Source organism: Haplochromis burtoni, unplaced genomic scaffold (genome assembly GCF_018398535.1).
Source record: "Haplochromis burtoni strain Fernald_Lab_line unplaced genomic scaffold, NCSU_Asbu1 Contig_309, whole genome shotgun sequence".
NCBI classification, from domain to species: domain Eukaryota; kingdom Metazoa; phylum Chordata; class Actinopteri; order Cichliformes; family Cichlidae; genus Haplochromis; species Haplochromis burtoni.
Window position 1 is genome coordinate 352,988 of NW_024582670.1, and position 27,685 is coordinate 380,672.

The 27,685-nt window shown below is 40.8% G+C and overlaps 1 protein-coding gene across 8 annotated transcripts; it reads right to left on the bottom strand.

The window, feature by feature from the left end:
- Window positions 1-388: 388 nt before the first annotated feature.
- On the bottom strand, window positions 389-27,264 carry epb41l3a (erythrocyte membrane protein band 4.1-like 3a). 8 transcript variants are annotated; one of them, XM_042228174.1, is made up of 25 exons: window positions 27,156-27,264; window positions 23,582-23,672; window positions 23,330-23,503; window positions 23,062-23,166; window positions 22,948-22,990; window positions 22,798-22,873; window positions 22,585-22,706; window positions 22,397-22,493; window positions 22,226-22,313; window positions 18,510-18,554; window positions 17,618-17,770; window positions 15,717-15,814; window positions 15,340-15,515; window positions 13,898-13,981; window positions 13,153-13,257; window positions 12,930-13,051; window positions 11,516-11,563; window positions 11,396-11,425; window positions 11,115-11,291; window positions 9,497-9,919; window positions 5,858-5,953; window positions 3,786-3,863; window positions 2,191-2,289; window positions 1,780-1,860; window positions 389-1,092 (listed from the first exon to the last, which is right to left on the bottom strand). In XM_042228174.1, the coding sequence occupies exons 2-25, from the start codon at window positions 23,660-23,662 to the stop codon at window positions 1,087-1,089; spliced, it is 2,607 nt and encodes an 868-aa protein (XP_042084108.1). In that variant the 5' UTR covers window positions 23,663-23,672; window positions 27,156-27,264; the 3' UTR covers window positions 389-1,086. The 8 variants fall into 8 exon arrangements, with proteins under 8 accessions (XP_042084108.1, XP_042084109.1, XP_042084110.1 ...); XM_042228175.1 differs by lacking the exon at window positions 27,156-27,264 and adding an exon at window positions 27,002-27,149; XM_042228176.1 differs by lacking the exon at window positions 27,156-27,264 and adding an exon at window positions 26,925-27,000.
- Between the last annotated feature and the right edge of the window lie 421 nt (window positions 27,265-27,685).

The following is a 27,685-nucleotide window of genomic DNA, read 5'->3' on the forward strand; positions in this document are numbered from 1 at the left end:
ATGGTTTTGCTGTTATACCTGATGTTTTTAGATTCGCATTATGTTTCAATAATGTATTTCACAGTATTTCATGAGTATTGAGCTCATTTTCAACGTTTTACAGTATAAGCTATAACAAGCTATAAAGAGTTTCACAGCATGAGCAGTGCCATTGGCCGACCTTAGCTTTCACAACTTTTAAACGATGCAATAGGAAACCTTTCTTTGGTTCACCATTTCTGATCTATGGAGACTGCATCCTTTGTATACAGTATCATTTGAAGTATTTAGCCGCTGAATTGGGACACGTCTGTCTCTTATACGTCGGTAAACTTTCACAAAGAGGTGATGGTCAGTTTGATACCAGGGAAGCAGAAGTCTCTAATACAACAGAGAAAGTAGTCGGTAATCAGGGGCTGTGATCAGTTTGTAATTTAATAAATAAATGGATACAGAAATCAAAAACACACACACATGAATGATTCATCGTCATTTTCGTGGAAGGTTTAGCGAATGGCACATTACTATTGCATTATGGGTAAATTCAAAGCAGAGTTTTAGCTGTTTTTTCTTGTTAGACAGGAAACTGTTTTGATCAGCTGGTGATAGTACGCATCAAGTTTCTCACCAGGTAAAGCTCGAAGCACTATCTTTCAGATGTCAGGCTAAATGTTTTGAAAAGCTGCTGTCTCCCAACAATAGAGGAGCAAGCACACCTGAGTCAGCTAGCCAATCAGATGCCCACCTTAGAGTGTTGGGGAATGAGGTGTGGGGGAAGGCTTATATAAGTAAATGCTTCAGAAGCTGATTCATAGTGAAGGTCCAGTGTAGGTTGTCTGTTGCTATGGAAACACGTCTTTCTCTCCCATCTCTGCGTTGCATGTGAAACTTTCAGTTAAATCTACTCATCTAGTCACACTATCGAACTAATGCTAACTCAGCCATTGGTTCCACCCCCTGTGAGATAGGCAGGCGATGCTGTATATATGTGTGTCCATGCATGAATGTGTGTCCAAATCCTCAGTTCATCCATGCTCGGTGGATGCTGCAGCCAACAGTTTTGTTTCTGGCAATGCACTCTATACTAAACCCCTTGGGCGTCCAGATTCAGTCCTGAAAATGAGACAGAAGGAGCAGTGAAAAGACCCAGGAAAACCGAGTTAACAATAAAAACGATAACAAAATAACCCTGAAAACTATACATTTCACACCTGAGCCTCAACTCTCGCGGCCTGGTACCAAACGACTCACGGACCGGTACCAGTCCGAGGCCCGGGGGTTGGGGACCGCTGGTCTAAGGCACACGATATTCATGCTGTCTAATCAGCACCTTGACATGCCACACCTGTGAGGTGGGATGGATTATCTCGGCAAACGAGAAGTTCTCACTAACACAGATTTAGACAGATTTGTGAACGATATTTGATAGTAATGGGTCCTTTGTGTATGTAGAAAATGTTTCAGATCTTTAAGTTCAGCTCGTGAAAAATCGGAGCAAAAACAAAAGTTTTGTTCAGTGTAAGACATGCATGTTAGGTGATTCCAAATTGGTTGCAAATGTTGTGGTTAATTGCTTAACTCATTCACTGCCAGCCATTGGCAGTGAATGAGTTAAACCCATTGACTCATTCACTGCAATTGACGGCTATAGACGTCAATGGCAGTGAATGAGTTAAAGTGCATAAAATAAAATGCTCTGTGTATGAGTGAATGAAGCTTGCCGTTTCTTTAACTTTTTAACAACCCTTCTGTCCTCATCCCTTGAACACACCATTACAGAAACAACAACATTCAAGTTACCTGGTTGTGGTCAACTTCTGTATCTCCAGAAATCACAATCCTCTTTTCTATTCTGGTTTCAGAAATCCCCCCTTTTGCCATCTGCAGAAGAAAAGGGAGAAACATCCGAATTCAGTCAAGCGTCTTTATCTTTCACATATGTCTTCTATGCCCTACCTTTTCTCAGCTTTTTAATGCTGTTTGTAAACCCTTAATAGTTTCAACAAACCTTTTCAGCCATGACAATATTACCATGGTTTGCAGTGGGATTTCTTAGGTTATGGTTTTACCTGGGTGACACGTGTGGGGCTCATGTAGTAGCAGTAGTGCTCCCATAGTTATCATGTCATTTTGTTGATGGGTGTGTGGTGGTATTGCCATGGCAGTAATGTAAATCTTGCATATTATGGTGGTACCTTGGTCCTGTGTTACCTTGGTGATGTGAGTGGTGGTAGTGGTGTTGGAGGTCTCGGTAGTGTAGCTGTGTGAGCTCAGCAGCAGACCAGCAGGAGTATCAGATTCTCCTTGGCTCTGAAACAAGTATGAACATCAGCCCATGAGGAAGAGTAATAACCAAATACCAGCACATTTTTGTACTGATGAAAAAAAAATGTTGAGGATAAAACACAGGATGTCAGTCTGGGGAAAAATATTTATGTATCCATCTATTTCTGGTACTACTCATATTAACTTCACATCTTTTGATTGATTAAACTACGCAGTAAACTTTTACATCACTTCAAAGTAATCCTCTGAATTCTTTTCACCTAATTAAATAGTACAAACTGACCTCTTAAACTAAACACTTAGTCTTCCTCATTCCCAGAGTGTTTATCTTTCTAATCAATTGAACCCTTTACAGCCAGCACCAGCACTGGTTAAGACATCCTGAGGTCTCAAACTGAGTGTTCTTGCCTTTATCATCTTAATATTCTGAAACAGGTAATGCTGAGCTAAAAGGGGGTCTAGTTCTTAGCCAATGGTCATACTCTAGTTTACAAATTAATGAATTTTGTCTTCACAAACTAGCCACTGAGCCCATAAAGTCACCAGGAATAAATAAAATTACTAACATTAAGAAGCAAGAGAGCCGAGGGAGGTTTTCCCACAAACCTCTTTAAAACCACTCATAAACCTTTTGCAGTCGAATGAGATGTTGCTTGGTCTCCATATTGACTTCCCTCTCAAGACTCAGATTGTATATCAGATGGGCATAGCTTCTATGTTTTAAGCAAAATTAGGAAAAACGGGAAAGTCGGCCTAGAGTTTGAAAATATATCAAACTCTCGTCTGACTGACATAATATTTCGATGTATTCATGTGAACAGAGGGTAGATTAGATTTTAAGGAAGAAATGGGCCAAAGGTCACTGGGTCAGGTGGGGTAGGTGCAGTTTCAGGGTGGTGAAATGGGGCAAGGGTAACTAGTATAGGAGTCGCAGATGCCATTTGGGCAAGTGTCTCAGGTGTTACCTCCTGTAGTGGTTTGAACTCATCGTCATCCCTGTGGGCAGATGGTTGCATCTGATGGGCCAAGTGCCTGGATGTGGGATGGAGTAAAGAGGGCGGAGGGGAGTTTTCTTCAAACTGCCACCCTCCTTCATCTTCCTGTGAGTCGTCTGAGTCTTCGTTGTCAGTGTAATGCAGAGTCCCAGGTGTTTGAGAGTCCAGGACAGAGCTAGCTTGCTCCTGTTCACAAAAGCTAACTGCTATCTTGTTGTTAATGTTATCCTGATTAGTGTCATTAGCGTTGGGGGCCTGAGTCTCTCTGACTGCAGCTTCGATGGCCTCCTCCACTGCTGCCTGTACCAGCACACTGACGGCATCCTCACTAATCTCACTAGCACTGTCATCGCTAGCCTGGCTGCTGGGCTCGTAGCTAATATCATCATCATCATCACTTGTTGGACTATTAGCCCGACCATCATTAAAACTGTCACAGGCCCATTGCTGTGTGCTATCATCAACACCTGCTGGGTTGGCTGGTAGATTACCAAAGGGCATGCCCACATGACTTTCTTTTGCTACCTTTTGCTGGTCCACCATTGCCTCGTCCTCGTCATGTGGCTCTGTCACCAGCATTATTGTCTCCACCTTCTCTGAAGTCTGAAAAACGAAGTGAAATCACAGAACATTAGGTGATTATTTTAACAAGTGATGTCTCCTTGATGATAGTGCTGCACATGTGTGTCATTCTGCTGCAAACCGATTTGAAGGACTGATGTAAATGGCAGTTCTTTGTGAATTGAACTGAACTTCCCGAAATACAGAGGTTAAGCAATATTTGGTGATTATTCATAGAGTAGGAAATGACCCCACCAGAGTCCAAATGCTGGTGGTGCTGGAGATGGCATGACATGGACATAACAGGTTAGCTATGGCATAATATATGAAAGGAGTATCGACATAACTAACTGAAAGGAGTATGGTGTAGAAAGGGCGGAAAGCTGTTGAAGGCCAGGAAATAGAACAGAAAGCCTACGATGAAGGTTTGGTAAACAACTGCCTGCCAGTTACCCCAGTACCCCTCAAAACGTGTCCACAGCACTATATGTGTGTAGAATTTCACCAGTAATAAAACAGCAAGGACCAGAACTTTAAATCTGTGCATAAACCTTTTTCAAATGAAACTGTGACCAGCAGATTGGGTACTGAGGAGCCTCGACTGAGTAAGTGACACACATGACTTTACTTGCTTACATTTAAATTATGTGCCTCTGATATTAGTTTTGAACAACCACGCGCCACTGCCAGCTAATTTTATCAGTGAGATGGACTGTACACTAAAGTGTGATCCAGTAACAATCTGAATATGGGCAAGCTGGAAAAGATGACCTGTTAAACAGGGTTGTTGTTTGCAGTGTGGAAACACGAGTTTGTGAAAGTGAGATCAGAGAATGAGGCGATGTAGGATTTTGAAATTTACAACATAGGTCCATCTTCTAAAAATCTCAGATGAATTCGAATTTTACATGCACTAGAAATCTTAGACCAGTCCTGGTGTCCTTGACCCCAAGGTAAGATTCAGGGGTCAAGTTTTCTGAAAATCTTGTGACTGGAATAACGGAGGAGGCTGAGGCGTAACACTGGCAGTCACTGTTATTTTTTAAAATGAAATTAAATTCAGTTTTATTTACAAAATCAAATCACATAAATGGTCACCTCAATTTACGTATTTCTTTCCCAGAGCTGTGAGACCAATTTATGCTCTTTAACAGCACAATTACAATTCTTACATAAAAATAAGTCATGCATGGTCTAATAACAACAAACCTTTGTCATAGTCCACGTATCAAAAGAGCTACAAACAGGTGATCTTTTAATTCATTTGCTGGAACGTGAACGCTGAGATGAAAAATGTATTCTTGAATTCTTTATAATTAGACTCTTAAACAGTGCTAGTTATGTGTTAAGCTCGAACTAGTTAAACTGTGCACTTCAGGATCTGAGGATTTTAAATTAATTTATTTTACTTGTAATATTTTTGTGAATATGTAGCCTTGAAAATGAAAGGACAGCTTAGAATAACCAGAAACCACTGAGGTGAGTATGAAGAGGGTGAAGCAGCTGCTACAGGGTCATGGAGCAGATCGGTATCAGGGTTGTTCTTTATGATCTTGCTAGAGGATGCAGGGGAGTGTGGATGTCTTGCAGGGATGTCATAACAGCCTGGAGGACATGAATCAGATCAGTACTGTTGGTGAAGGGGCAAGGAGAACCCATGCTCTGCTTATGTCCTTAGTGTTAGAACTCGGACCAATAATTGTGGCAATGGAGGGTTCTTGAGAAGCTGAGATAATTTGTTGCTCAGAATTCACAAACCTGGAGACTGAGACTAGCTTTTGAAACTTTAAAGCATTGAGATGGGATGCTGGATTTCTTTTACTGGCTGAGAGAAGCTGCAGTGAGGAGAACTGATTGTAGGTTTGACAAGATGCGGTGCTGGTTCTCATACATAAGAACACTGAGATTAAATCCACAGAGAAAAGAGACTTATTAACTCACAGAAGGCAGGCAATAAAATACCTGAAAGAGGAGTTAAAGAGAGCCAGACAAAAATACAACTGGACAACAAGGAAGACAGCTAGTGAAAAAGGCACCTTGAGCAGGTCGTGTTCTCTGAAGGTTTGTTGCTCTCTGGCTGATTTCAGCAGAGCTGTCAGCTCAGGAGACATATCATCAAATGTAGGTTTAGGCTGCACATATCAAACACACAAAAAACAACAGTTACAGTGAAAACAAAGAAGAAACTTGTAATTAAAAGTCTCAAAATAAAACTCCAGCCATGCAGGGGACACTGTGGAGCCATGGTGGGCTTATTTAAAATAGCCTTGAATTATGTTGATATTTTCCTATCTAAAGCCTCCTCGTCTTCCTGCCTCAGTTTGCAAAATGCATCCGGAGGAGAGGACCTTGATGGAGGAGCTATGGGTAAGAATGTACAAGTATGTCTTTGTTAATTATAATACCACTGTTAGTGGTATTATAACAAGGTGGAAGCAGCTGGCAATGACAGCAACTCTGTTTTAAAGCAAAATCAGAGATTCTCATAGTGCACAGAGGTCGCCAACTTTCTGCAGAGACAACTAGTACAGACTTCCAAACTTTATGTGGCCTTCAGATTAGCTCAAGAACAGTTCATAGAGAGCTTAATGGACTCTCTAGAGTACCAGATGGAGTGGTGTAAAGTGCATGGTCTCTGGAGTTACAAATCACACTGCTCCATCTGACAATTTCAACTGATGAGTCTGAGTTTGGCGTTTGGCAGATGCGTTTATGGTGTGGGGTTGTTTTTCAGGTGTTGGGCTCGACCCCTCTTCTTAAGTAACTCTTCAGACATTTTGGACAATTTCATGTTCCCACCTTTATGGGAACAGTTTTTGGATGGCTTGTTCCAGCATGATTGTGTACCAGTAAACAATGCAAGGTTCACAGAGCCATGGATGAGTGATTTTGGTGTGGAGGGACTTGAACAGCCTGCACAAAGTCCTGAGCTCAACACGACAGAACAACATGAATTAGAGTGGAGACTACAAGACAGTCTTTCTCATCCAGCATCAATGTCTGACCTCACAAATGCACTTTTGGAATAATGGTGAGAAATTCCCATGAACACATTCCTAAATCTGGTGGAAATCCCTTTTAGAAGCCAGGCTGACACAATGTCAGAACTCTGCGAGCCAAGTATTCCTTTGGCTTTAACTCATGTATAACAGCTAACTGATCATCTGCAGAGGAATTTTATTTGAAGAGTTACAGTTTCAGAGCTCATCACAGCACAGAAACAGCTTTAGTGAAGGTTAAAATGATCTTTTTGTGGCCTCTGACAGTGGACTCATCTCTGTGCTTGTCCTGCTAGACCTCAGTGCAGCATTTGATACTGCAGACCATAATATATCATTACAGCGATTAGAGCATACTGTAGTCAATATCTCTGAAATTAGAAACATCCTGTGTCAGAGTGATGTTAGGCAGTCTTTTAGGCTAGACTACTGTAATTGATTATTAACAGGATTTCTTAAAACATCCTTAAAAAGTCTTCAGTTGATTCAAAAAGCTTCAGCAAGAAAACTGACAGACTGGCTTACTTGTGGTTGCTATATTAAGGCTTATAGAAAATATTAAATTTCCTTTAAAAGAACATGAAACAGAGTTTGTCCTGAAGATCTATATTTCTTAATGATGCTCATTTGGTAAATAGACTGGTTCTTATATAGCGCTTTTCTACTCTTCTGAGCACTCAAAGCGCTTTACACAAGCACATTTTTTCTAGGTGCTTTCTAAGTAACATCACACACTCTGATGGATGCATCGGAGAGCAATTTGGGGTTAGTATCTTCCCCAAGGATATTTGGCATGCAGACTAGGGGAAGCCAGGAATCGAACCACCAACCTTCCGATCAGTAGATTACCTGCTCTACCACCTGAGCTACAGCCACCCCTTTGGGAAAGTTCACAATATAGTAAACTGTAATGTCAACTAGACACTGGGGTGGTGTAGCTCAGATGTAGAGCAAGCCATCTATTAATTGAAAAGCTGGTGGCAAATATCCTTGAGTAAGTTATTAACAAGTTGCTCTTATTCATCCATTAAAGTGTGAATTGGTAAATGTAAATGTTAGAACTTATACATAAAAACAAATGCTGTTGTGAATGGGTGAAAGAGGGATGTTGTACAAAGTGCTTTGAGTGCTCAGGTAGAGTAGAAAAGAGCTGCATAACAACCAGTCCAATCATTATTTACATTAATAAACAATGAAACAAAAACAAGACAATCCCCACCTAACTAGTTCTTTCTCTTCCAGTCTTCATCATCTCCCCTCAGTTCTAAGCACTCCTCATGAGGCTTCTTAAACATCAACGTTACAGGATTAACAATTAGTTTGGACTTTTAAATAAAAGGATTACGGGTAACTTCAGAATCCCTAAGTTTGCTTTAAGAATAAGTCCAATTTGCTCTAAGAGAAAAGTGTCTTTGGCTCAGGGTTGGACACTTTTTTTGTTCCAACAGAATTAATTGATCAGTAGTGGTTCTCTTATCAAAGTGTGCCATGGCAACACCAGTGGAACTGAGCCACTTTGGTGACAAGGTTAAACTTGCATTTACCTTGCTAAACTTCTAATCCTGCTTTGTGGTACAGGCCTCATGAAGTACTGAGACAACTTATTATGAAATCTCTCATTGTGGTGGATTTGTGACTTGCTGTCTCTTTGCTTACACCTCGCATGGACAGGAATGTTAATAAAAAGGCAGCAGCTTCCAACAAAGTAAAAAAGCATTACAAAGTCAAAGTAACCAACCAAAACAGAAGTGAAAAATAGCAGTAAAATGGAGTTAAGCCACACCCCCAAGCTCACGAAGGATAAATAAACAACATCAAACAGAAGAAAACAACTAGAAAGATCAGCTTCCTGTTTTCCATTTTGATCAAAGGAGAAGACACAAAATGGTTTCTGGGAGGAGGTGAAGCAAGAAGCTGGGCAGAGTTTAAACTGAACACTGCAGCTCACAGGTGCCGCTTCCTGGAGAAGAAGGAAACCCAATCAAAAACAGAGAAGGACCAGCACCACTAGATTGGATAAGCTCTGTTGTGATTGATTGCTACATACTCACTGACCATCTATGGCAGACAATGAAATAGGATGAAAGCACTATAAAAACAGTAATATCAACAAGTCACACTTTTCCATTTAAGTTTTTTAATTTAGAAGATTTGTCAGCATCAGGACACCGTCGCACATTTCTTTTAGATGGGTAGAGGAACCTGCTGGAATCATGTAATTTTTAAATAAGAAAAACTTTTGGTTTTTTAAAACTACCTGTCAGCAACAAGACCGTCTAAGACACACATTACGTGGAAATCAGCTAATGCCACAAAAGATGCAAAACAACCAATCACAACAGAGCAGAACATCCATTATGATCTAATCCAGCATCAATTGTGATTAAAATCCTGTAATCAATTTTTTCTGATGGAAAATCAACTTTTCTGCAGCATCTCCTTATCAGACCACCAGGAGACCTAGTTCACCAGGTGGAGATCCTGGTCTCCTGATACTCTGGTCCCTCAGATATCTACAGTCTTTTGGAGCTCAAGACATTCAGTTTGAACTAGCTCAGACGAGCCAGTGTTAAGCCACGCTTCCTGTGTCAGTGCTGCAGAGGTTAACATTTTGCTGCCAGGTTGTTGTTTTCATGCTTGTTTTCATGCTGACCACCAACCAACCAATCAGCATACCACTGCTGCCATGAAAGGTGATTTCCTGCCAGAGATGGGGCTTAGCTTGTCCAGTGAGGATGTAGGGGTGGCAGGGAAGGACTTCACAGAGACTCTGGCCCCACAGAAGTCGAGACCTTCAGCCACACTAATCATTTGTCTGTTGTCAACAGGTGGCAGGTCCGAAGGTGAAGTCGGAGTCTTTACCTCAGGGATGGCAATCAGCGGTCCCTCTGTGATGTCATCGTCAGCAGTGAGCTGTGAAATGTGTTGAACTTGTTGGCAGGGTTTGACACTTGCTGTTGTCATGGTAGCATCAGAGCTGTCATCCATGATCGTCATGGTAAAAACCCTGCCAGAGACTGTGCAGTAAGTCTGCCCCACTGTGTAGCTCTTCTTTTTGAATGGCCGAGGAGGAGCTTGGTTTGTCATGAACCCGCCCTCCTGGAGCGCACAGGTAAGCAATATTAAATAAGCACAGACTCAGCAAGAAATCATGTGACATACGAGACCAGTTTCCTGAGCGCAAAAGAAAGATATAGCCATCATGACAGCAATAATCCAGTCATTTTGGACTTTAAAGCATAACACCTGATTTGGTTGCTGCCATATTTCTTTGTTTTTACTTTGATTGTTGCTAGAAGTTACTATGTTTTGTTGAGAGGATGTAGTGGTTAGATGTAGTGTTATAAACAAATAATACAAACAACACAAGCTTCATACATACTGTAAATGGTATGAGTGCTACTGGCTAACTAGTGCTAAATTACAGACTAATAAAACAGTAGAATTTCATTCTCTGAAACTATAGTGAAACTGGTTGGGCCGTAACACAATACACAAATCCAGTGGGAAGGCCCAGTTTAATGACTCAAAGTAGTAGCGGTGAAGCCAGACAGATGCAGATCAGCTCTGTCTGCCTGTGTGAATGTTGAACGGGCAAGATACTGAACGCCATCTTTCTCACCAAGGCTTATCCAAAGTTTATTTGATATCACATTGAGGTTTTATTCAAGTTCCACCAGTTTCAGCTTAAATTCTACTGTTGTTGAGCTGAAGAGCAACTAAACTTCTAGGAAGTTTCTACTGATCGTAAGGGTCATAAATCAATCAGCTTTGAGATACAGATCAATATTTCCCGTTTATAACTGGCAACAGGAGGTAACAACAAGCACATAGACATGTGACCTGTAGATCTATTTTCATCTCCTGCTATTGGGGGTGGAAAGCTTCTCTGTTTTCCTCGGGGCTGGTTAACTTGGGCCCATGAAGAATTTTCAAAACTATTGAGACAGTCTAAATGTCTGCAACCCCGACATCTGAAAGATAAGATTGGGATTAGTTTTCTTATCAACATGCTAACAGCAAATTGGGATAATGGCACCGGCTCCTGTAGTGCAACACTTTTATGCAAGTGAGCACAGCTTTACACACACATCACCAAAAAAAAGGTACCTGGAAAAAAAAACAGTTTAACTTCAAAGATGTGTGTTGTAAATATTCAACCCACAAACTGTGGCAATGTACTACATCACAATCAATGGAAAAAATTCCAAGTCACAGCACTGAAACAACATTTACCAACTGCAGGTGTCTGTGAACCCAATGCCACAAGATAACCCATCCATGACTGTCTCACCTCATCGGGCTCCAGAGGTTCAATCATTGGGGAGTCATCGACCCTTCGGAGAGGTGACGAGGCCAGACGCTTCTCCCACTCTGTCATTCCTCCTCCTTCTCCTTCTCCTCCCTCTAAAAAGGAGCGTCTGAGGGCACTGATGGTGCTCTGAGGTTTCTGCATCTCCTCAGGACTACCCTAAAGACAGGGAAGAGGGGGGGGGATGTAAGATGAGACAGAAGACATAAGTGAGGACAGAAGAGGGATCAACACATATGAAGAAAAAATAGTTCAGGTGTTACCTGAGTTTTCAAATCTTCATCTTGGTCAGACTGTCAGATAGATAGGTAGGCAGAGAGACGGGTTATGTTAACAAGTCTTTCCACAATGGAATTATTAACCATACGATCACAGATGTGTACCTCAGTAGCTGTCAGGTCTTCGTCCACAGCAGTATCAGTTAGCTCAGTCTGAACAAGAAAAAGTAAGTAAGCAAAAAAACCCAAAAACGTTTAAGTTGAATTATCAGTGCAAACATAACCTCCAGATCAAAACCAGTTAGTTCGCCTTCTGCTGTGAAATGAAGTGTGGTAGGATCTGAAATAGTTTCAAAGAGCAACTTGCAGGTTTGGGACCTCAGAGGGAAAATCAAGCAATGAGGCAAAAATGCACATATTGAAATAATCCTTTTAAAGTTGTTTTTGTAGCAGAGTTTCTGTCCACCTCTGCTTGACTGCAACAGGAGAGAGAGTAGCTGATGAGGTCGATATCAGCAATAGGAAATGGGTTTTTGTTAAACTGTGTCTCTCACCCACCCATGACACTAGTGAAAGAACTACACCAGCTATTAGTATCATACAGTTCTGGCTTCTAAATTCTAATCAAGGCTTCATACATCCAGGAACTTAAATTAACCGCGCATGTATTTCTTTCATGACTGAAACAGCAGCAGAGTCCTTTCTTCCCCTGCACAAACCACCAAATAACTCTCTTGCAAACCATGTAAAATGCATGTGTTCACTTCCAAACTGATTCCTAACAAATATTATATGCAAATAAAGAGAATCTTTTACCTGCCAGCTGCTCTTTAACCGAGGATTCAAATGGTAAAAACATCTACTTTTGTAAAAACTAAATATAAAGTTGAGCACATAGAGAACTTCAGTAGGAATGTCAGATTATTATTACGTTTGTATTATATGTATTTTTCTGATTTTACCAGCTGCTGGGAGTAACGCAAACTTGATTTAATGAGAAGGATGGCACCTGTATGGGGTTAACACACCATTTTAAATGTTTGTGGGCCTTCATGGTTTCATGGTTCTGGGTGATTTTGACCCAGCATTTTTAGTTTCTTGGATTTTGTTACTATTCTGTATCCTATGTTTCAGTTTAATTCTGGTTAAGAGTTTAGTGTAGGTTTTGTTCAGTGTCTGTGCCTGTTGTGTTTCCTGTTTTACTTTGAAAGTCTGTGTCTCATGTCAGTGTGTCTAGTTTTGCTTCCCTTGCCTCGTTAAGTTTGATTTCTCCCAGCTGTATTTAAGCCCTGTGTTTTCCTTGCCCTGTGTTGCGTTGCACTCACATTATTGTTTCGTGTTTCTGTTTGTTCCTGTCCCCAGTTTAGTGTTTGAAGGTTTTGGTTTATTTTGTAAATATTATTTCCCATGAAGAGTTTGTTTTCCCAGGATTAAAGCTGTGTTTAAGGTGGATCGGGGTGTAGGTGGATCCTACACCCTGCCTGCCACACAGCACAACATGAAACATGGGGCCCAAAATCTAGTTTTTCACACAGCAATAGAAAACTGGTCAGTTTGGGTTGACAGGTGAGACAATTACTTTGGTGTCTATTTTCTGAGGAGTGAGAGTACTCTGCTGTGAAATCTCTGTTTCTTTGGTTTCCTCTTCCTCTTCCTCTTGCTCCTTTTCATTCACATTCTCCACTTCCTGCACCTCCTCAACTAGGGTGACATAGGAAAAAAAGAGAAGTTTGTGCAAGGTCTTAGATAATTTGACAGATTAAGTATCTGGTTCAAGATCAACCACAGACATTGTTTCTTACCTTGAACTTCACTGCTCTCTTCCATTCTCTTCTCAGGTGTTACTGTTGTGATGAGGTCACTGATGGCGATGGCTTTAGATGCTCCATACAGCCCAGAACCCATATCTATATACACACACAGAAGTGCACCAGCCCTAATGTCATCACAATAACATCAACAGGTACAACAGTAAAGACAGCAACCACTATGATGCTCATTCAAGCTGTGTTTGTTCTCATCAGCAGCAAAGCATCACGACTTCTCTGTCAGAGTAATGGCACACTCAGCCAATTAACAGCTCAGGGTGCATGCACAGTAGCCTGGGCCAATCAACATTCAGAACCACCACCAAGCCATGACCGCATATTATTTTGAATATCATGGCTCATTGAGCTCTGCTAGCTGTGTGGTTAATGGGGCTAATAACTAGTGTCAACATGACCGTGCACTGAGACTGATAAATTCTGTCAGATAATTATCTGGACATCAAAATATTGGCAACAGGTTTATTTGAGCGATATGGTTGTTTAACCTTACATGTGACAAACATGTAATACTTTTGCATTCTGCTGAAAACAGGATGCAAGTCTGAGGGCATGTGAGCAGAATGAACAGAAATGTACAGCTGTTATCAGGTGTATCGGAGTGAAGCAGAGTAACCAAGTACACGGCATTCCTGAACAAGCTGAATAAAGCGATCGGAGCCCAGTCACAGAGCAGTACCACAGCAGCCAGTAGCAGTGCAACTGCAGTATTGAGCACTACCTGTGTGAGTGCCACCATTGACTTTTGGGGAAGCTGTGATGGCTTGAGAGACAATCGGAGAGGAGGTAGGTCCAGTCTGTGAAGCTGAGAACCAATCACAAACTGGTCAAATACTGAGGAAGAATGAACTAATCAGTCAGTGCTGAACCTAAACATAAGGCTAATGGGTTAGCGAGGTATGCTAAACCTAGAGTCAGAGTTCTTAGCATCAGGATGGTTGCTTGTTTTCAACCTGGCTAGAACTCTAGAGTAACTTATGCTGACCAAGTTTATCTTTATGCAGGTTTATAATGGAGTATATAGGAAACAAAAACAGGATATAAATACAATAATATACCCCCATTTAAACCAAAAAAAGATTTTCTCCTGGACTGTACATACAAATTACACTTAAAATTATGCAGTAGGCATAGAGCCAGTGCCTAACAGTCTTCTTCATATAACTCATTTCAGTCTGATTGAAAGAGCGCCAATTCACAACAGCCGTTGACTCAATGTCCCACAATACTGGAGAGAAAACTCCAAAGAACAGACAATCCTATGTGAGCAAGTACTTGGTGACAGTGTGGAGGACGAACTCCCTTTTAACTGTCCGAACCAGGAAGGGCAGCCATTTGTCACAAACAGTTGTGAGGTAAGGGGAAAATTAAGAGGGGGGGAAAAGTATAGGTAGTAAGCATAAAACAGAGTTTATGGTAGAGAGAAGACAAACTCACAATACAATGCAACAATGAAACCCATTATTCCAAATGACTTGTGCTGGTCATGAGCAGTTTGCTACTGGATTGAGCAAAGGATGTGTTCACATGGTGAAATGTGACTGTGGCTCACTGCATTTGTGCAACAATTGGAAAGAAAGAATGACATGGCGCATACACACATAGAAAACATAGACACAAACCTTGGTTCAGTTACTTAACCAGCTGTCAGCACAGTGCATACTACTCCACACAGAACTTTGATAATACTGCTCAAGTCATTTTGACTTTGCTGAGCTAGCTAACACAAAAAAATATCCATATGTTTTTGTTATGTGGCTTCACAAAAATCCAGTAACCAAGATTACAATTAATACTTATAAAACAGCGAGTACCATATTCATATAAATGGACAATGTTGGTACAACATTAAACAATATGGACTGACCTAGTTGGCCTTGGAAAGAAAAACAAACTCATAGTTCAAATTCCCCATTCCTCCTTTGTAGTACAGGTCTAGTACTCGGAATATTCCAGTAAATACAAGGAAAAATTTGACTTCCAAACTTGGTACAGTTGGATGCACTATTGCCACTAATATTACTACTTGGACCAGTATGATACAGCTAGAGCTATAGTGACCAGTTCTCTCATTGCAAACTGTTTACAATGCGCAATACTAATAACCCATATTAACCCTGTTAGCACTCTGGGAAACATAACTGATGCAGAATTCACGAGTACCTCCATCTAAACTGCGGCTCAACATGCTCCTCTTGCTGATACATCGTGGGAAATGCGGTGCTGGTCTGGATATCTGAGCACTGGCTCTGCGACTCTGAATCTGAGTCCGACCGCTGTAACGAAACTTTGAACCCAGAGTCAGGAACTTCTTAGGAGTTTCTTCTGGTGATAATAGCCTGAGAGAGGAGAGACACACAGGGAAGAGAATAAGATGGAGATGAGCAAGGGGAGATGAGATGAGGAGAATTTGAAAAACAAGCACACAGACAGGGTGGAGGGCAGGCCAGAGAGAAGTAAGGAGACAAAAGATGGCTGTCACAAAACTGATCGCATGATTTCTGAAACAAACCACACGTTGTGACATGATGTTGACTGACCTGAAAAAGGAGTGATGTTCCACACACACCTTCCAGAGTCTCTTAGCAGCTCTATGGTTGAACAGCTTAAAACCAATGGTGGACTCAAACTGCTCGAACTGAAGACGGGGAGAGACAGATTATTTATCAACATCTTAGCTTTAAAATAAACCCATCAGTAGGTGTCACTCTCGCACATCCTATACCAATATCACTAAACTAAATTCAGACACATTTTGAATGTGATGTCTGAATAAGGTGGGGTGTTTCTGGTTTACAAGCCTCTACAACATTCTTGCAGGTCTGGAGCAGTAACTCTGGACGGGGAGACTGGAGGCGGGGTTCCTCTTTTCAGGAAAGAGGCCCAGAGAATGTGTTCCAAATTTCAGGGGATCATACGTCTTAGTCTCCCTGGAATAATCTGTGCCAGGGTCTCAGGGAGGAGTGTCCGTCCATCAGTTGTAGTGATTAAGAGCAATGGGTGTGGACCAGCTCTTGACCTTACTCAAGTGTGCACGGGAGTTCAGCGGCGGCTGATGGACTCTGCCAGAGCTGCTCTTTGTCAAAGATTCTCTTTGTAATTTTTATGGAAAGAATTTCTGTGTCCAGCCAAGCAGCAGAGGATGGTCTTAACCATGGTCTGTGGTCTAGTCTTCATATGATGAACTTCAATTAGCAGTGAAGTGGTGTGTATCTGAATATAAACCACACTGGTGAGAAACATCCAAGATTAAGGCCCTGGTCCTCAGATAGAAAACGGTTCCACGCCCACTCTGGGTTTGGAGTGAGTGGAAGAGTTTTATCATTTTCAGCTCTTTTTTTTTTTGTGAGGTGGGAAGAGTGGAGGGCGGTATTGACAGACAGAAGGATCTGCAGTAATGTGAACTCTCTAATCTGCTGTTGTGGTGTGTGACCTGGCGTCCACATATGTGGACATCACATTTTGGGTTATTTAGACCAAAATACTCAATTTTGCTCTGCAAGGGCCTGATATCCACTTACGAGGACATTATCCTGCTACTGTTCTATCAAAATTTTAAACGAATATCCTCATATGTGGCTCTTATTTTTCTTAAAAACAAAAATAAGGTAAAAAAAAAATCTGGTAATTCTTTGTTTTTGCATTCATCGGGCCCCAATCAGCCCAAATATCAAAGAGAAATTAAAAATGCTGCTGTGGAAAAGTTCAGGTCTTAGGAGGTTAAATCAAAACTTTTGATTTACTGGTTGATCTACGTTCCAGTGTTCACCTATGGTGACAAACCAATAAGCTGATACAAGCAATGTAAACAAGTTTTCTTTGAAGTGTGTCTGTGCTCAGCAATAGGATGAGCAGCTCAGCCACACTTGTTTATTTGTAACCAGGTTAAAAGTGACTCCCACATTGCGCACTGTGCAAACAGTTTCACTCAGGATTTAGAGTCCACTGTAATACAGACACAGCACTAGAGAAGTTTACGAATGACCTAATTCTTTTTAAGCAGGAATACGCAGCATGTTTATTTTGCCACTCCCTGAATTTTTTCAATCTTTGAAAATTATGTTTTTTGCTCATTAATAATAATAATACATTTTATTTGAAAGCGCCTTTCAAAACACTCAAATTATTATGTTTATGTTTTTTGCTAATTATGAGACGTAACCAAATGCTATCAACTCAAGACCATTTATTTTAGAAAACTGTTGTAAAATAATGAGGAAACAGTCTACACCTGGATATGAAATGGCTTATCATTCAGTGGTCAAACTATGCTTGAGCATTTTGCAGGGACTAAGTAACATTACAGAAACATTACGCTGCTGAAGTACAGCATAAGGGTCAGTGTAACATAGATATATCAACATAGATGTATCATAATACTCTGTTTAACAGTGAGTGAAATAAAGCCACCTTGTGGCCAGTCATCAATGTGTGTTCCTACCTCTCCTGGTCGGATCTTGATGTAGAAGTTGTTTCTTTTGTACGAAATCTTCAGGATCTTTGGCCACGAGAACCTGTTGATCCTCAGTCTATCTCTGTAGACCAGCAGACCACTATTGCACACACCCAGCATAATGGCCACACCCTCTGAGTCCTGCGCAAATACACAAAAACACCCAAGCTAACACAGAACTCTCCAGTCATGTTTATCATTGTAGATGGCTCCTAAAACCAAGAAAGTGTTTTAAAATATTTTCGGGCACTTAAATTGGGATTGAAATAACACTTTTGGGAGAAATGAATCGTGCTTATTTGGGAAGCTATTTGAAGCAGTAGCTAAAACATCTTTCTAAGTCAATTCCAGCAGTCTGTATTACATGAAGATGCAGCATCACCAGTTTGATTTAAAAAACAAAACAAAGCTTAGAAAATTTGCTTATTTGGTTTTTTCAATGTTTTTAGAGGTTCTTATAAAGCCGCTGGTATTTTCCTTTTCAGTGCAGGTCTGAATCTGACTTGGGCTGTTGAAATCTGCGGTTCTCAGTTTCTGTTGAAACTATATCGCTCAAAACTTCTTTAGACTGCAGTTCTATCTGGACACATGAGAGATTTAAACTGTGATTACAGCTCAGAGAGAATCAGAATATCAAGTGTTACATTAGACAAGCAGCCTCAGTTTTCTCAGTTGTGTCTTTTAATCAGCACTACTTGATGCTTAAAATGGGAGCATGGGGGTGGATTTAAGGCTTACTGTGAAGTCAGGAGCTGTTTATGAATAACTAACTCTACACAAAAACAGTAACATCCAGATGGAAATGTTAGGATTAACACACACATACACATTTAAAATACAACCACATATAAACACGCCTACACACAGGAAAGAGTCTTACCTCTGACTTAGCTGAAGACAGGCAAACAAAGCCGCTTCCTATCATCTACTCCATTCAGACAGACAGACAGATAACAAACAAATAAAAAAACAAAACAAACAAACCAAAAAACCGAGCAACAACAGAACAGCTGGTCTAAAGTTATACCAGTTTTATACCATTACAACACCATTGTACATAAAAACATTAAAGGGTAATGCTACCGTCCCTGCAAGCGCTAACCATCAGTGTTTAGCTTACTGTCATTCAGTGCAAGCAAGTTTCTTCATCTTTGTGGTGCTCTTTGTTTAAATGAAGCTGCTCACTGATCACATGTACATGCGCCACTTATAGCATGTTTCCATCAAACAGGATATCTTAGACAGGTGCACATATCTCCTACGGAGCATAATAACACCACGGCAGCAAAAATTTAAGTAATGACTTCAATGATATTTAACAAGTGGAAAAATACAACAGCGCGGGAGTGACGACTTTGTCTTTTACAGCCCGCAAAATTCTGATTTTGTGAAGCAGGTCATTTCATTTTATACGTTATAAATTTACAAAAGAGAATTCACAGACGTTGCAGCCTTGCTGGAGAAAAAAGTGGTTCTCTCTGTTTGTCAAATGGTTAATAACTGAATACAGCAAAAAGGTAAAATGAATTATCAGCATGTGCATGGACTTCTGTGCAAATTCACATCCAGTCTGCAACACGTTTTATTAACAACCAGTCACACAATTTCTTACTTAACTTGCCAAACAACGTACTAAGCCTAAAGGCCCTTCCACAGTAGAGTTACTGGGAGAGTAACTTTTGTTAGAAATGTATAGACTAAAACTCTCTGAGAAGATTCTTTGAATGTTTGAGTACACAGGTACATTTGAGCCATAGACCTTGGCCAGTATGTCCAGTCATTTTGCAGTTTTTTGCCTCAGCTTCATATTTTAATCCACTAATTCTCCACCCTCAGCTTCAGAAGTGTGCTCTTGTTCAGATGCTCTGCCTTTACTTCTATGCAATATTAGGCAGTGTCAGTGTTTAGCGGTCATTGGCTACTAAATTTTTATTTATTTTCCTATAAGTGTTTGCAACATATGGGATCCTTGCTATCGTTCTCCATTATATCAAAGAAACATGTAAAAAATAAAATAAAATAATGTAAATGGTAAAGTGGTAAAGTCAAGGGGAAAAAAGGCCTGTTGTTCTTGCATCAAGATTGGCTGGACACCCATTGAGTGGAATAGGTCCCAGCCCCTCTGCAATCCTGAAATAGATAAGCAACTATGAAAATGGATTGATGTATGAATGACTCGGGAGAACTAAGTAAGTCGAGATGGATTCAATCATCCAAGATAAGTGCACATGCTCGTGTCTTATAATAAATCCTGGAAACCATGATCAACAATTCTGTGATTGCAGGATTTGAGCTTTGCCTCAGCAGAGCACAAGCGCCATGGAAAATAGGATGAATCATGGTAAAGGTGGCATAAAAAAACAAAGGCAAAAAGGAGAAAATTGGAGTGACAAAAAGTAACAATAAGATGAAAATGGTAAATGGCCTGTATTTATATTGCGCTTTTCTAGTCCCTAAGGACCCCAAAGCGCTTCACACTACATTCAGTCATCCACCCATTCACACACACATTCACACACTGGTGATGGCAGCTACATTGTAGCCACAGCCACCCTGGGGCGCACTGACAGAGGCGAGGCTGCCGGACACTGGCGCCACCGGGCCCTCTGACCACCACCAGTAGGCGGCAGGTGAAGTGTCTTGCCCAAGGACACAATGACCGAGACTGTCCAAGCCGGGGCTCGAACCGGCAACCTTCCGATTACAAGGCAAACTCCCAACTCTTGAGCCACGATCGCCCCATCGAAAACAGTCATTATATAACTGGAATTAATTACATTTAATGGCATTTTCCTCTATAGCACAACAAGTATAAACTGCTGAAAGAAAGGGAATGTCATAAGTTTTTTTTCTGGTAACATGGTGAGGATATTACAGCCCAAGCACCTGATTTGTTTTTTGTTTTCATATGAAGTTGGCTTGTGTTTTTCCTTTACACATACAAAGTGATGAAAAATCTGCACAGGCCGACAGTTGTTCTGCCTGGAGCAAGGCCTGTTGTCCCAAAGGAGCTATGGAGGAGACAAAAGCTGGAGCTAAATGGAGAGCTAAGAGGAGCATATATCATCATGGGGATTGTACACTCACATTTCCTGCACCGTGGTGTGACCTTTTTTTTTTTTTTAACAGAGAGTTAATCTGAAGAAATGTGGAGGGATGGCACTAGCAGATAAACGTGGTATAATTCCAGACAAGTGCGGCAAAGTGATTACTCTGTGGCCTGAATATTGAACTGCTAGCTGTAGGATGCAACCATATTACTTGCTGTGGGAATTTTCTCCTGTCATTGCTCTGGCTGTTTGAATTCAGTTTGAATCAATATACTGGTTAGATTCCTCCATCAACTGGACATAGAGGTCATCTCCAAAATCCTCCAAAACTGTAGCTGCACTAAATGGTAACACACACGCACGCACACGGCAAAATGACACAAAATGCAGAGAATGACATCCATTCTTCAAAAATGTCATTCTGTGATGTGTGTTTCATACACAGTGAATCAGTGGAAAACAGCCTTGATGGAAAAACCATTACTGTCAACAAATATGCACACACATGCATACAAACACACTCACATGTAATTGACTCTTGACAGGAACTGGGCCATCCATATTGATCAGATTGTTGGGTCCAGAAACCAAAACACACTGTGTGCTTTCATGTGTTCATTCAAGGACGAACACAGTCTGAGCACATTTAATAATCGTGGGCTCAGGATAAAGAAGACGAACAGTGCTTCAATCTAGTCGAGTCTGACAACTGACATCAGTTAAAATTAACGGTCGAAGCCTCTGGATCCTAGCTTGGCTACCAGTAGTTAAATCTGTCATTTTCTTTCACATATACATGTTTTGTTCAGTGAAATCAGTAAGTGCTTTGCACCTGACCTGGGAATCCGCTGATTCTACACTGCTTAAAACATTAAATAACCACTTTGAAAACATATCAAATCTCAATATAAAAAATAAAGCATGCTGGTTGTCAGTTACTGATAAGGCCTGGGTAATGTGTTGGGAATGAAAGGATCAGCCTGCAGAGGCCTGAATTCAAAGACACCAGGAAAATCAAATTCTGTCACATAAGCTCAGGATGAACCAGCTCTCATCTGTGAAAAGCTAATACCAGCGGTGGCCCTGCCAGTTCTGGTATTCTGTGGGAAATGCCAGTCTCCATGGTACCGGGCAGTGAGGACTAGAGGACGTCGGGCCGCCCTCGTGACAGCCTCACCCTTTAAGAAAATGCTTTCTAAAGACCTGAACGAATCATGAATTGCTGTATCACTACAACATCTATTAAGAATATAATGTCGACACCTGTGTATTTATGAACTGCTGGACTCGTTCCATTTCATTTGTAAATGCTTCATGATGCATAGCTAGTCCTTGTCACACAAATACTAAATAACTGGTAGCTGCCTGAATTATCTATGACTTGCAATATTACTAAGTATTTAAAATGCCTCAATTTTATCTGTGTGCAGGTGGAAACATGCAGGTTTGGTATAGATAACCGATCACTATTGTGATGATTTAGGGTAGAAACTAAGTTGTTGCTATTTTTTTAAACAACAGGGCTTACTGTCAACAGTGTCTTTACCTTTGCATGATGGAGGTCGACTCCATACATGGAAAGTTTCTTTACATTTTCCAGGAAATGCATCTCTGCTTCAGCTGGAGTCATTCCTCTAAAAACACAGTCATACACTTAAAAAATTTTGCTGCTCTGAATATTGACACCGTTTAGAAAGAAATATGTGCGGTGAACAACCTGTAGGTTTTGTGCAGCTCTGTGATCTTCTCTTCCATTTCTTTAGTTTGATTCGGAGCAAAGCACAATTCACTGATGTAGTCTGCACCACAGTCATCTGAAATATGTAAACAGACGAACGAGCGGTCAGAGTGAGAGAGAAATGTGGACAGAGAGGTCACAGTAGTATAATAGGGCAGAGTGAGTACCGGGATCATAGTCTCCAAGCTCTGATTGGACTGTGTAGGAGCCGAGGATGGTGTGAGTTGCAAACGAACAAGGAAGACGACCAGAAACTATATCCTGTCTGAGCTGGAGACACAGGAAGTACCTGAAGGCAGAAAAATTTATCAGCGTCATCATACATGGAAACAAGTGAGACATGCACTATAAAGCTTTGATTGACAGGTGTGTGAGCCTACCTGGTGATGTCCTCAGACAGCTGTGCAGGATCAGGAGGGTAAAACTTCACATTAAAAGAGAAGTTCCAGGGAACACCTGTGAGACACACAGCGATGAGTTGTATAACACACAGGGTTAACCTGCCCAACTTGCTGTGGGACCATACTGACCTCTGACCTGCTTCTTCATCTCCTTTCCTGGATCCAACCAGTTCTACAATGAAAAGGTCAGAGGTTAGAAAGACAGGTGGAAGACAGTAAACAGATGGACGGGTGGACAGGTACCTTGTTATTGTCAGCATCTCTGAAGGACAAAGCGAAGTAGTCTCTCTCTAGCAGGTTTATGTGTTCACAAACCTTCTCAAACAGCTGCAGACCTCGAGCTCGTTTCTAAGCACAGACAGAAATAGGTCAGTGATTTTACTGTTTATCATTTTGGGCTCTCTCCCTCCTGATTGTTATTTCTGTTGTGATTTATATCTTTTATTGGTACTCCATCTGTCTTCACTCTTTCCTCATCTCCATGCCCCTTTACATGAACAAGCCATCTCACCTCCACGGTGCAGGTGAACATGGAGCCATCTAGCAGGGTCACTCTGGCCTGCATTGTTCTAAAGCTCAGTGGGTTTCTAGCGGGAGAGCGAGCAATCCAGCTGCTTGACGACAGGTTACTGGCTGAGTCCTCTGCCAAGGAGCTCTGAGCTTGGGACACCCCACCCTTCTCACCCTAAGGAAGCAGGAAGTGATGTCACAGCAGTATTGATCTCATGATGTTTACTGATCCTTCTATCCTTTGTGTTTTTACCTGTTTCGGTGTGGAGTGGTTGGCAGCTTCAGGGAAAGACTCCGCCTCTGTGGGCTGGGCTTCACCTAGCTCTGTCGTCATGGTGAGTCACCTGCCATATATTAATAACATGGTTACCATAGAGTTTTGTGGTGTTAAAGCACGAGAAAACACTGTCTGAATGTCACATAAACGCTGGGTTCAGATATAGTAGTAATAAACATTATAATGTGGTTGAAAGGAGTAGAAAAGGACCAAATAACTGCTGGCTCAATTTTTTTTTAAAAAGGTAAATGATAAGCTGTGCGACACACTGCATTTAGCAGTATTTTCACACTTTAACAATAAAGCATCAGTCACTGCCGGTCAAAACGTCACAAGTTCAAATATTGGTGATGTAGGATAACCAGTCAGTGTTTTCACCAAAGATATTTTATTTACAGTCACAAGAGAAACAAGTAAACCTGATTCAAACACAAAGTTTGAATTTGATTGAATAATACACGATTATTCTGTCTCATCAAACTGAACAGCCTGACCCCCATCCAGCTGTGAGGTGATGGTTTGCCATGGCAACATGAGGGAGCGGAGGGAGGGATTAAGGCTAAAATACAAGCTGATGTAATGTGGTTTGGAGTCTGACAGACAATGGCGATGATGTTGTTGTTTTTCTTTTTATTCATTGCTTTTATCACATCCATAGAGTCCATAAAATTACTGTGTTAACCGGCTTGCACAGAGTGCATGAAACTGTATCCTAAATCAATATTCAAACTTAATAATAACTTGAACCAAACTAAACCAGAATGAGTTCAGACTGGATTGAGGTTATTACTGAACTGTTTAGGGTCAAGTTGTTCTTCAGTACGATAACAGAAATTACACACATCATGTTTCCTGTAGGTACTCTGTATTCTGCACTGGGAGCGCACAAATACACTCCAGGCACCGCTCAAGCTCCTGCCCTTTTGGCCTCTTATTTCATAAGCGCCTTTTTTGTGACACAGATTTTTTTTTAGTTTCTATTTCAATGTTTTGATATTAAATTTGGCTCATGGAATCAGTTTCTAAACAAAATGTCTGTTTTTGCATCTTGTGAAGTCCTTGTGGATCCTCTTCACTATATCACACAAATGTAGAAAATAATATTTGAATGTAATTACATGAAAAACGAACTTTGTTCCATGGTCAAAACATTTGGCACCCAATGATGTGCAAATACTTGGACGTTAGAAATGTTGTGATCAGTGGCAGGTGCAAGAATACATCAAAGTGTGTGCAAGTCCATGAGAAATGAACGGCAGCATGTATTAAAACGTGAGTATTAATTAAATACAATGATAAACATTTCTGAAGCTAGACAGAAATGCATCAGTTTTTGCAATGATGCACCAACTACTTTGGATCATTTGTGAATATTACCACACATGCATAAGGACAGTCTGAACATTGAGTGAGTATATAAAGCTAGCTCCAAGTACTGGTCATTTAATATGTTCACATATTCGCTTTCTGCTGTTTATCTGGGAAGCAGCTCCCAAATGACCAAGCTCCTCACGTTACCTCTAATCCTGAGCCCAGGCACTCTTTCAGCCCTTCTCATTATTTCGATTACTACACAGAGCTTGTTGAGAGTATGAATGTAGATCAACGGGTAAATTGACAGTCTCACTTTTGTACCTAGCTCGCTCTTCACCACAACAAACTGATACAGAGTCTGCACCACTGCGCGTCAGTCTTCTGTCATCTGCCACTCAAATCTCCCCACACTCGTAGCCAAACTTCTCTACCCTTTTCCAACTGAGAAACATTGCCAAAGACTTCTCACTAATAATCACCCAAGTCACTTCTAATTTAGATGCAAATGACCCAAGTGCAAGCTGGAGGTTATTGCTTGATGAAGCCAACAAAACCACTTCATTGGCAAAAAACAGAGATGAGATCCTGAGGCCACTAAACCAGACCTTTGAAAAACTCAGGACGAAATCTCATCCAACCACAGGCACTGCCACTAAGGAGTTGTTTAGCTACCTCAGGGATCTTTTGGAGGCTGTGGATTAGATGATAGTGAGTCATCTACTAGTTGGAAGGTCAGTAAATTGATTTGAGTTGACTGAATTCGAGTTGTGCTAAATGACAAAGACTCATTCGGTCTAATGAAAACATGTTGGAAATCTGTCTGCATTTACAAATTACATAGCAGTTGTTTCCAAACCTTCAACAGTCTCTCTGAGAGTGAGTGCAGTCTGTCAGTCAGGCTGCAGCTGAGAGGTTGCCTCCTATCGCCTTACAATCAGAGGTGCTTGTTAGTTTTGCATTAGTTATGCAAAACATTGCCCACAATGACATAAGCCCAAACATGTCTGAGACCAAGAGCAGCAGGTCTCAAGGTAAAAAGGTCATGTTAGTAATGTTTTTCATACAAAGCTTTTCTGCACTTTTCTCTATACTTCGTCTACATAAGAGAGCACCTTAAGGTTCAGTATCGTGCCCAAGGGTACTTTGGCATGGAGACTGAAGCAACCAGCAATCAGGGTCAGTACATGACAGCCACCCACCAAAAAAAAGGGGTTGGTCTAAAAATACTATGCAAGAACAAGGTAACATGGTGGGAAAGGTGGTTTTTAAGTAACCGTTTAAAAAGAAAATAAACCTAGATGCAACATCTCAGGTAGAAAATATTCTTCAGTTTCTGAAGAGTTAAGTTACTTTATGTATTGTTAATGTGTTAAAATAGTTATGATACATTTTTACTTAAATTTTCCAGCACCTGGGATATTTTAGTGCTTACATTTGACCTGCGCTTTATTGCACCTGCATCCTGACAAATTTTCTCATCGAGTTAAGTAGTCTGTCATCAGTGAACTTATTGGAAAAGACAGAAAATGCCCTTCTTTTTGTTTGCACTGATCCTGCCTGCACTCACTGATAAGACATGTTTCAGTTTTTCTTTTTCTATATTATCAAAAATATCATTACATCAAATTTTGTAGCAGCTATTGTATGGTGACAGCTGTCTTTAATATTGACGTTGGTCCCTGACACGAAGAGAAAAGAATCTTTTTTTAAAAGCACTTCAGTCCAACATAGTCATTAACCATGACCTGGCAAATAAATACATCATTTAGTTTACTGGGTTCATTAGAGGTCACATTTATAGCAGAGCTGTTGCACTAAATTCGAATAGTTTACACAGACCGGTGTACCTAATAAAGTGACAGATTTTCACAATATCAGCTGATTCATCGAATCTGCTGCCAGCATCCACAGACACAGAGCCTAAACCGGGTTTGTTTAATATATCACATTCATTCTGGATCAATTACTGGTGTGATTTCATATAAAAAGATTTTTTATATCCTACGGCGGTTTTTCCGGTGGACGAGACTGTCCCGGCGTGTTTGAGTCTTTGTGGTCCTGCAGCAGGAAACAAACACACACCCTGAGCTGCAGTGTGATGAAGTACTAATGATGCTCCTTCGCGCCGTCTCTCTTATCATCGATAACAAACTGCTCATGGCTTCAGTCACTGATCACTGAACAGTAATCGCTATTCTTTCTCCCGCTCTTAAGTAAATCATCCCGTCATCTTTACCTGTCCTGAGCAGGACGCTTGCCCTCTTCCTCCCGGTAACGGACAGCTTTTTTTCCTGATCACGTCATCTCTCACTACGACACACCGTGTCGCCGTGGCGAACCGCTGACGTCAGGACGCAAGGTGCTTTCAGATGTAATTTGTTTTTTAAATAAAGATGAAAACAGTGTTACGCTGAAGAGTACGGACCCCCAAGAGTGCCAAAATAAAATAACTAAACACACCATTAGCCCTTTATTTTCCGAGATTCATACAATCCTAATATCATCCATTTGAACCATTTTAATTTTCTATATAGCCCGAAATGGTAAATAAAAGGTTAAGAAATTGGTTAAACGTGTTGTTAATTAATTAAAATTGAAAATGAATAACTTATTGATTAAAAGCATCATTTTTATTTTAAAAAGATGTAAAATTATTTCGCCTTTTAATTCTTATATATGGTCCCAGTGCTGCAGCGCTTCTTGGATTTATTTTTATCTGACAACTTCACCCATCGCTCTGCAGTTGCTCTTCCTTGGGTGTTTCTC

Coding starts and splice junctions, on each gene's coding strand:
- epb41l3a (XM_042228174.1), bottom strand. CDS start 23,662: ATGACGACAGAGCTAGGTGAAGCCCAGCCCACAGAGGCGGAGTCTTTC. Junction 13,982..15,339: donor GAGCCGCAGTTTAGATGGAG/GTACTCGTGAAT, acceptor ATTGGTTCTCAG/CTTCACAGACTGGACCTACC. Junction 2,290..3,785: donor CAATGGTGGACCAGCAAAAG/GTAGCAAAAGAA, acceptor TACTTGTTTCAG/AGCCAAGGAGAATCTGATAC.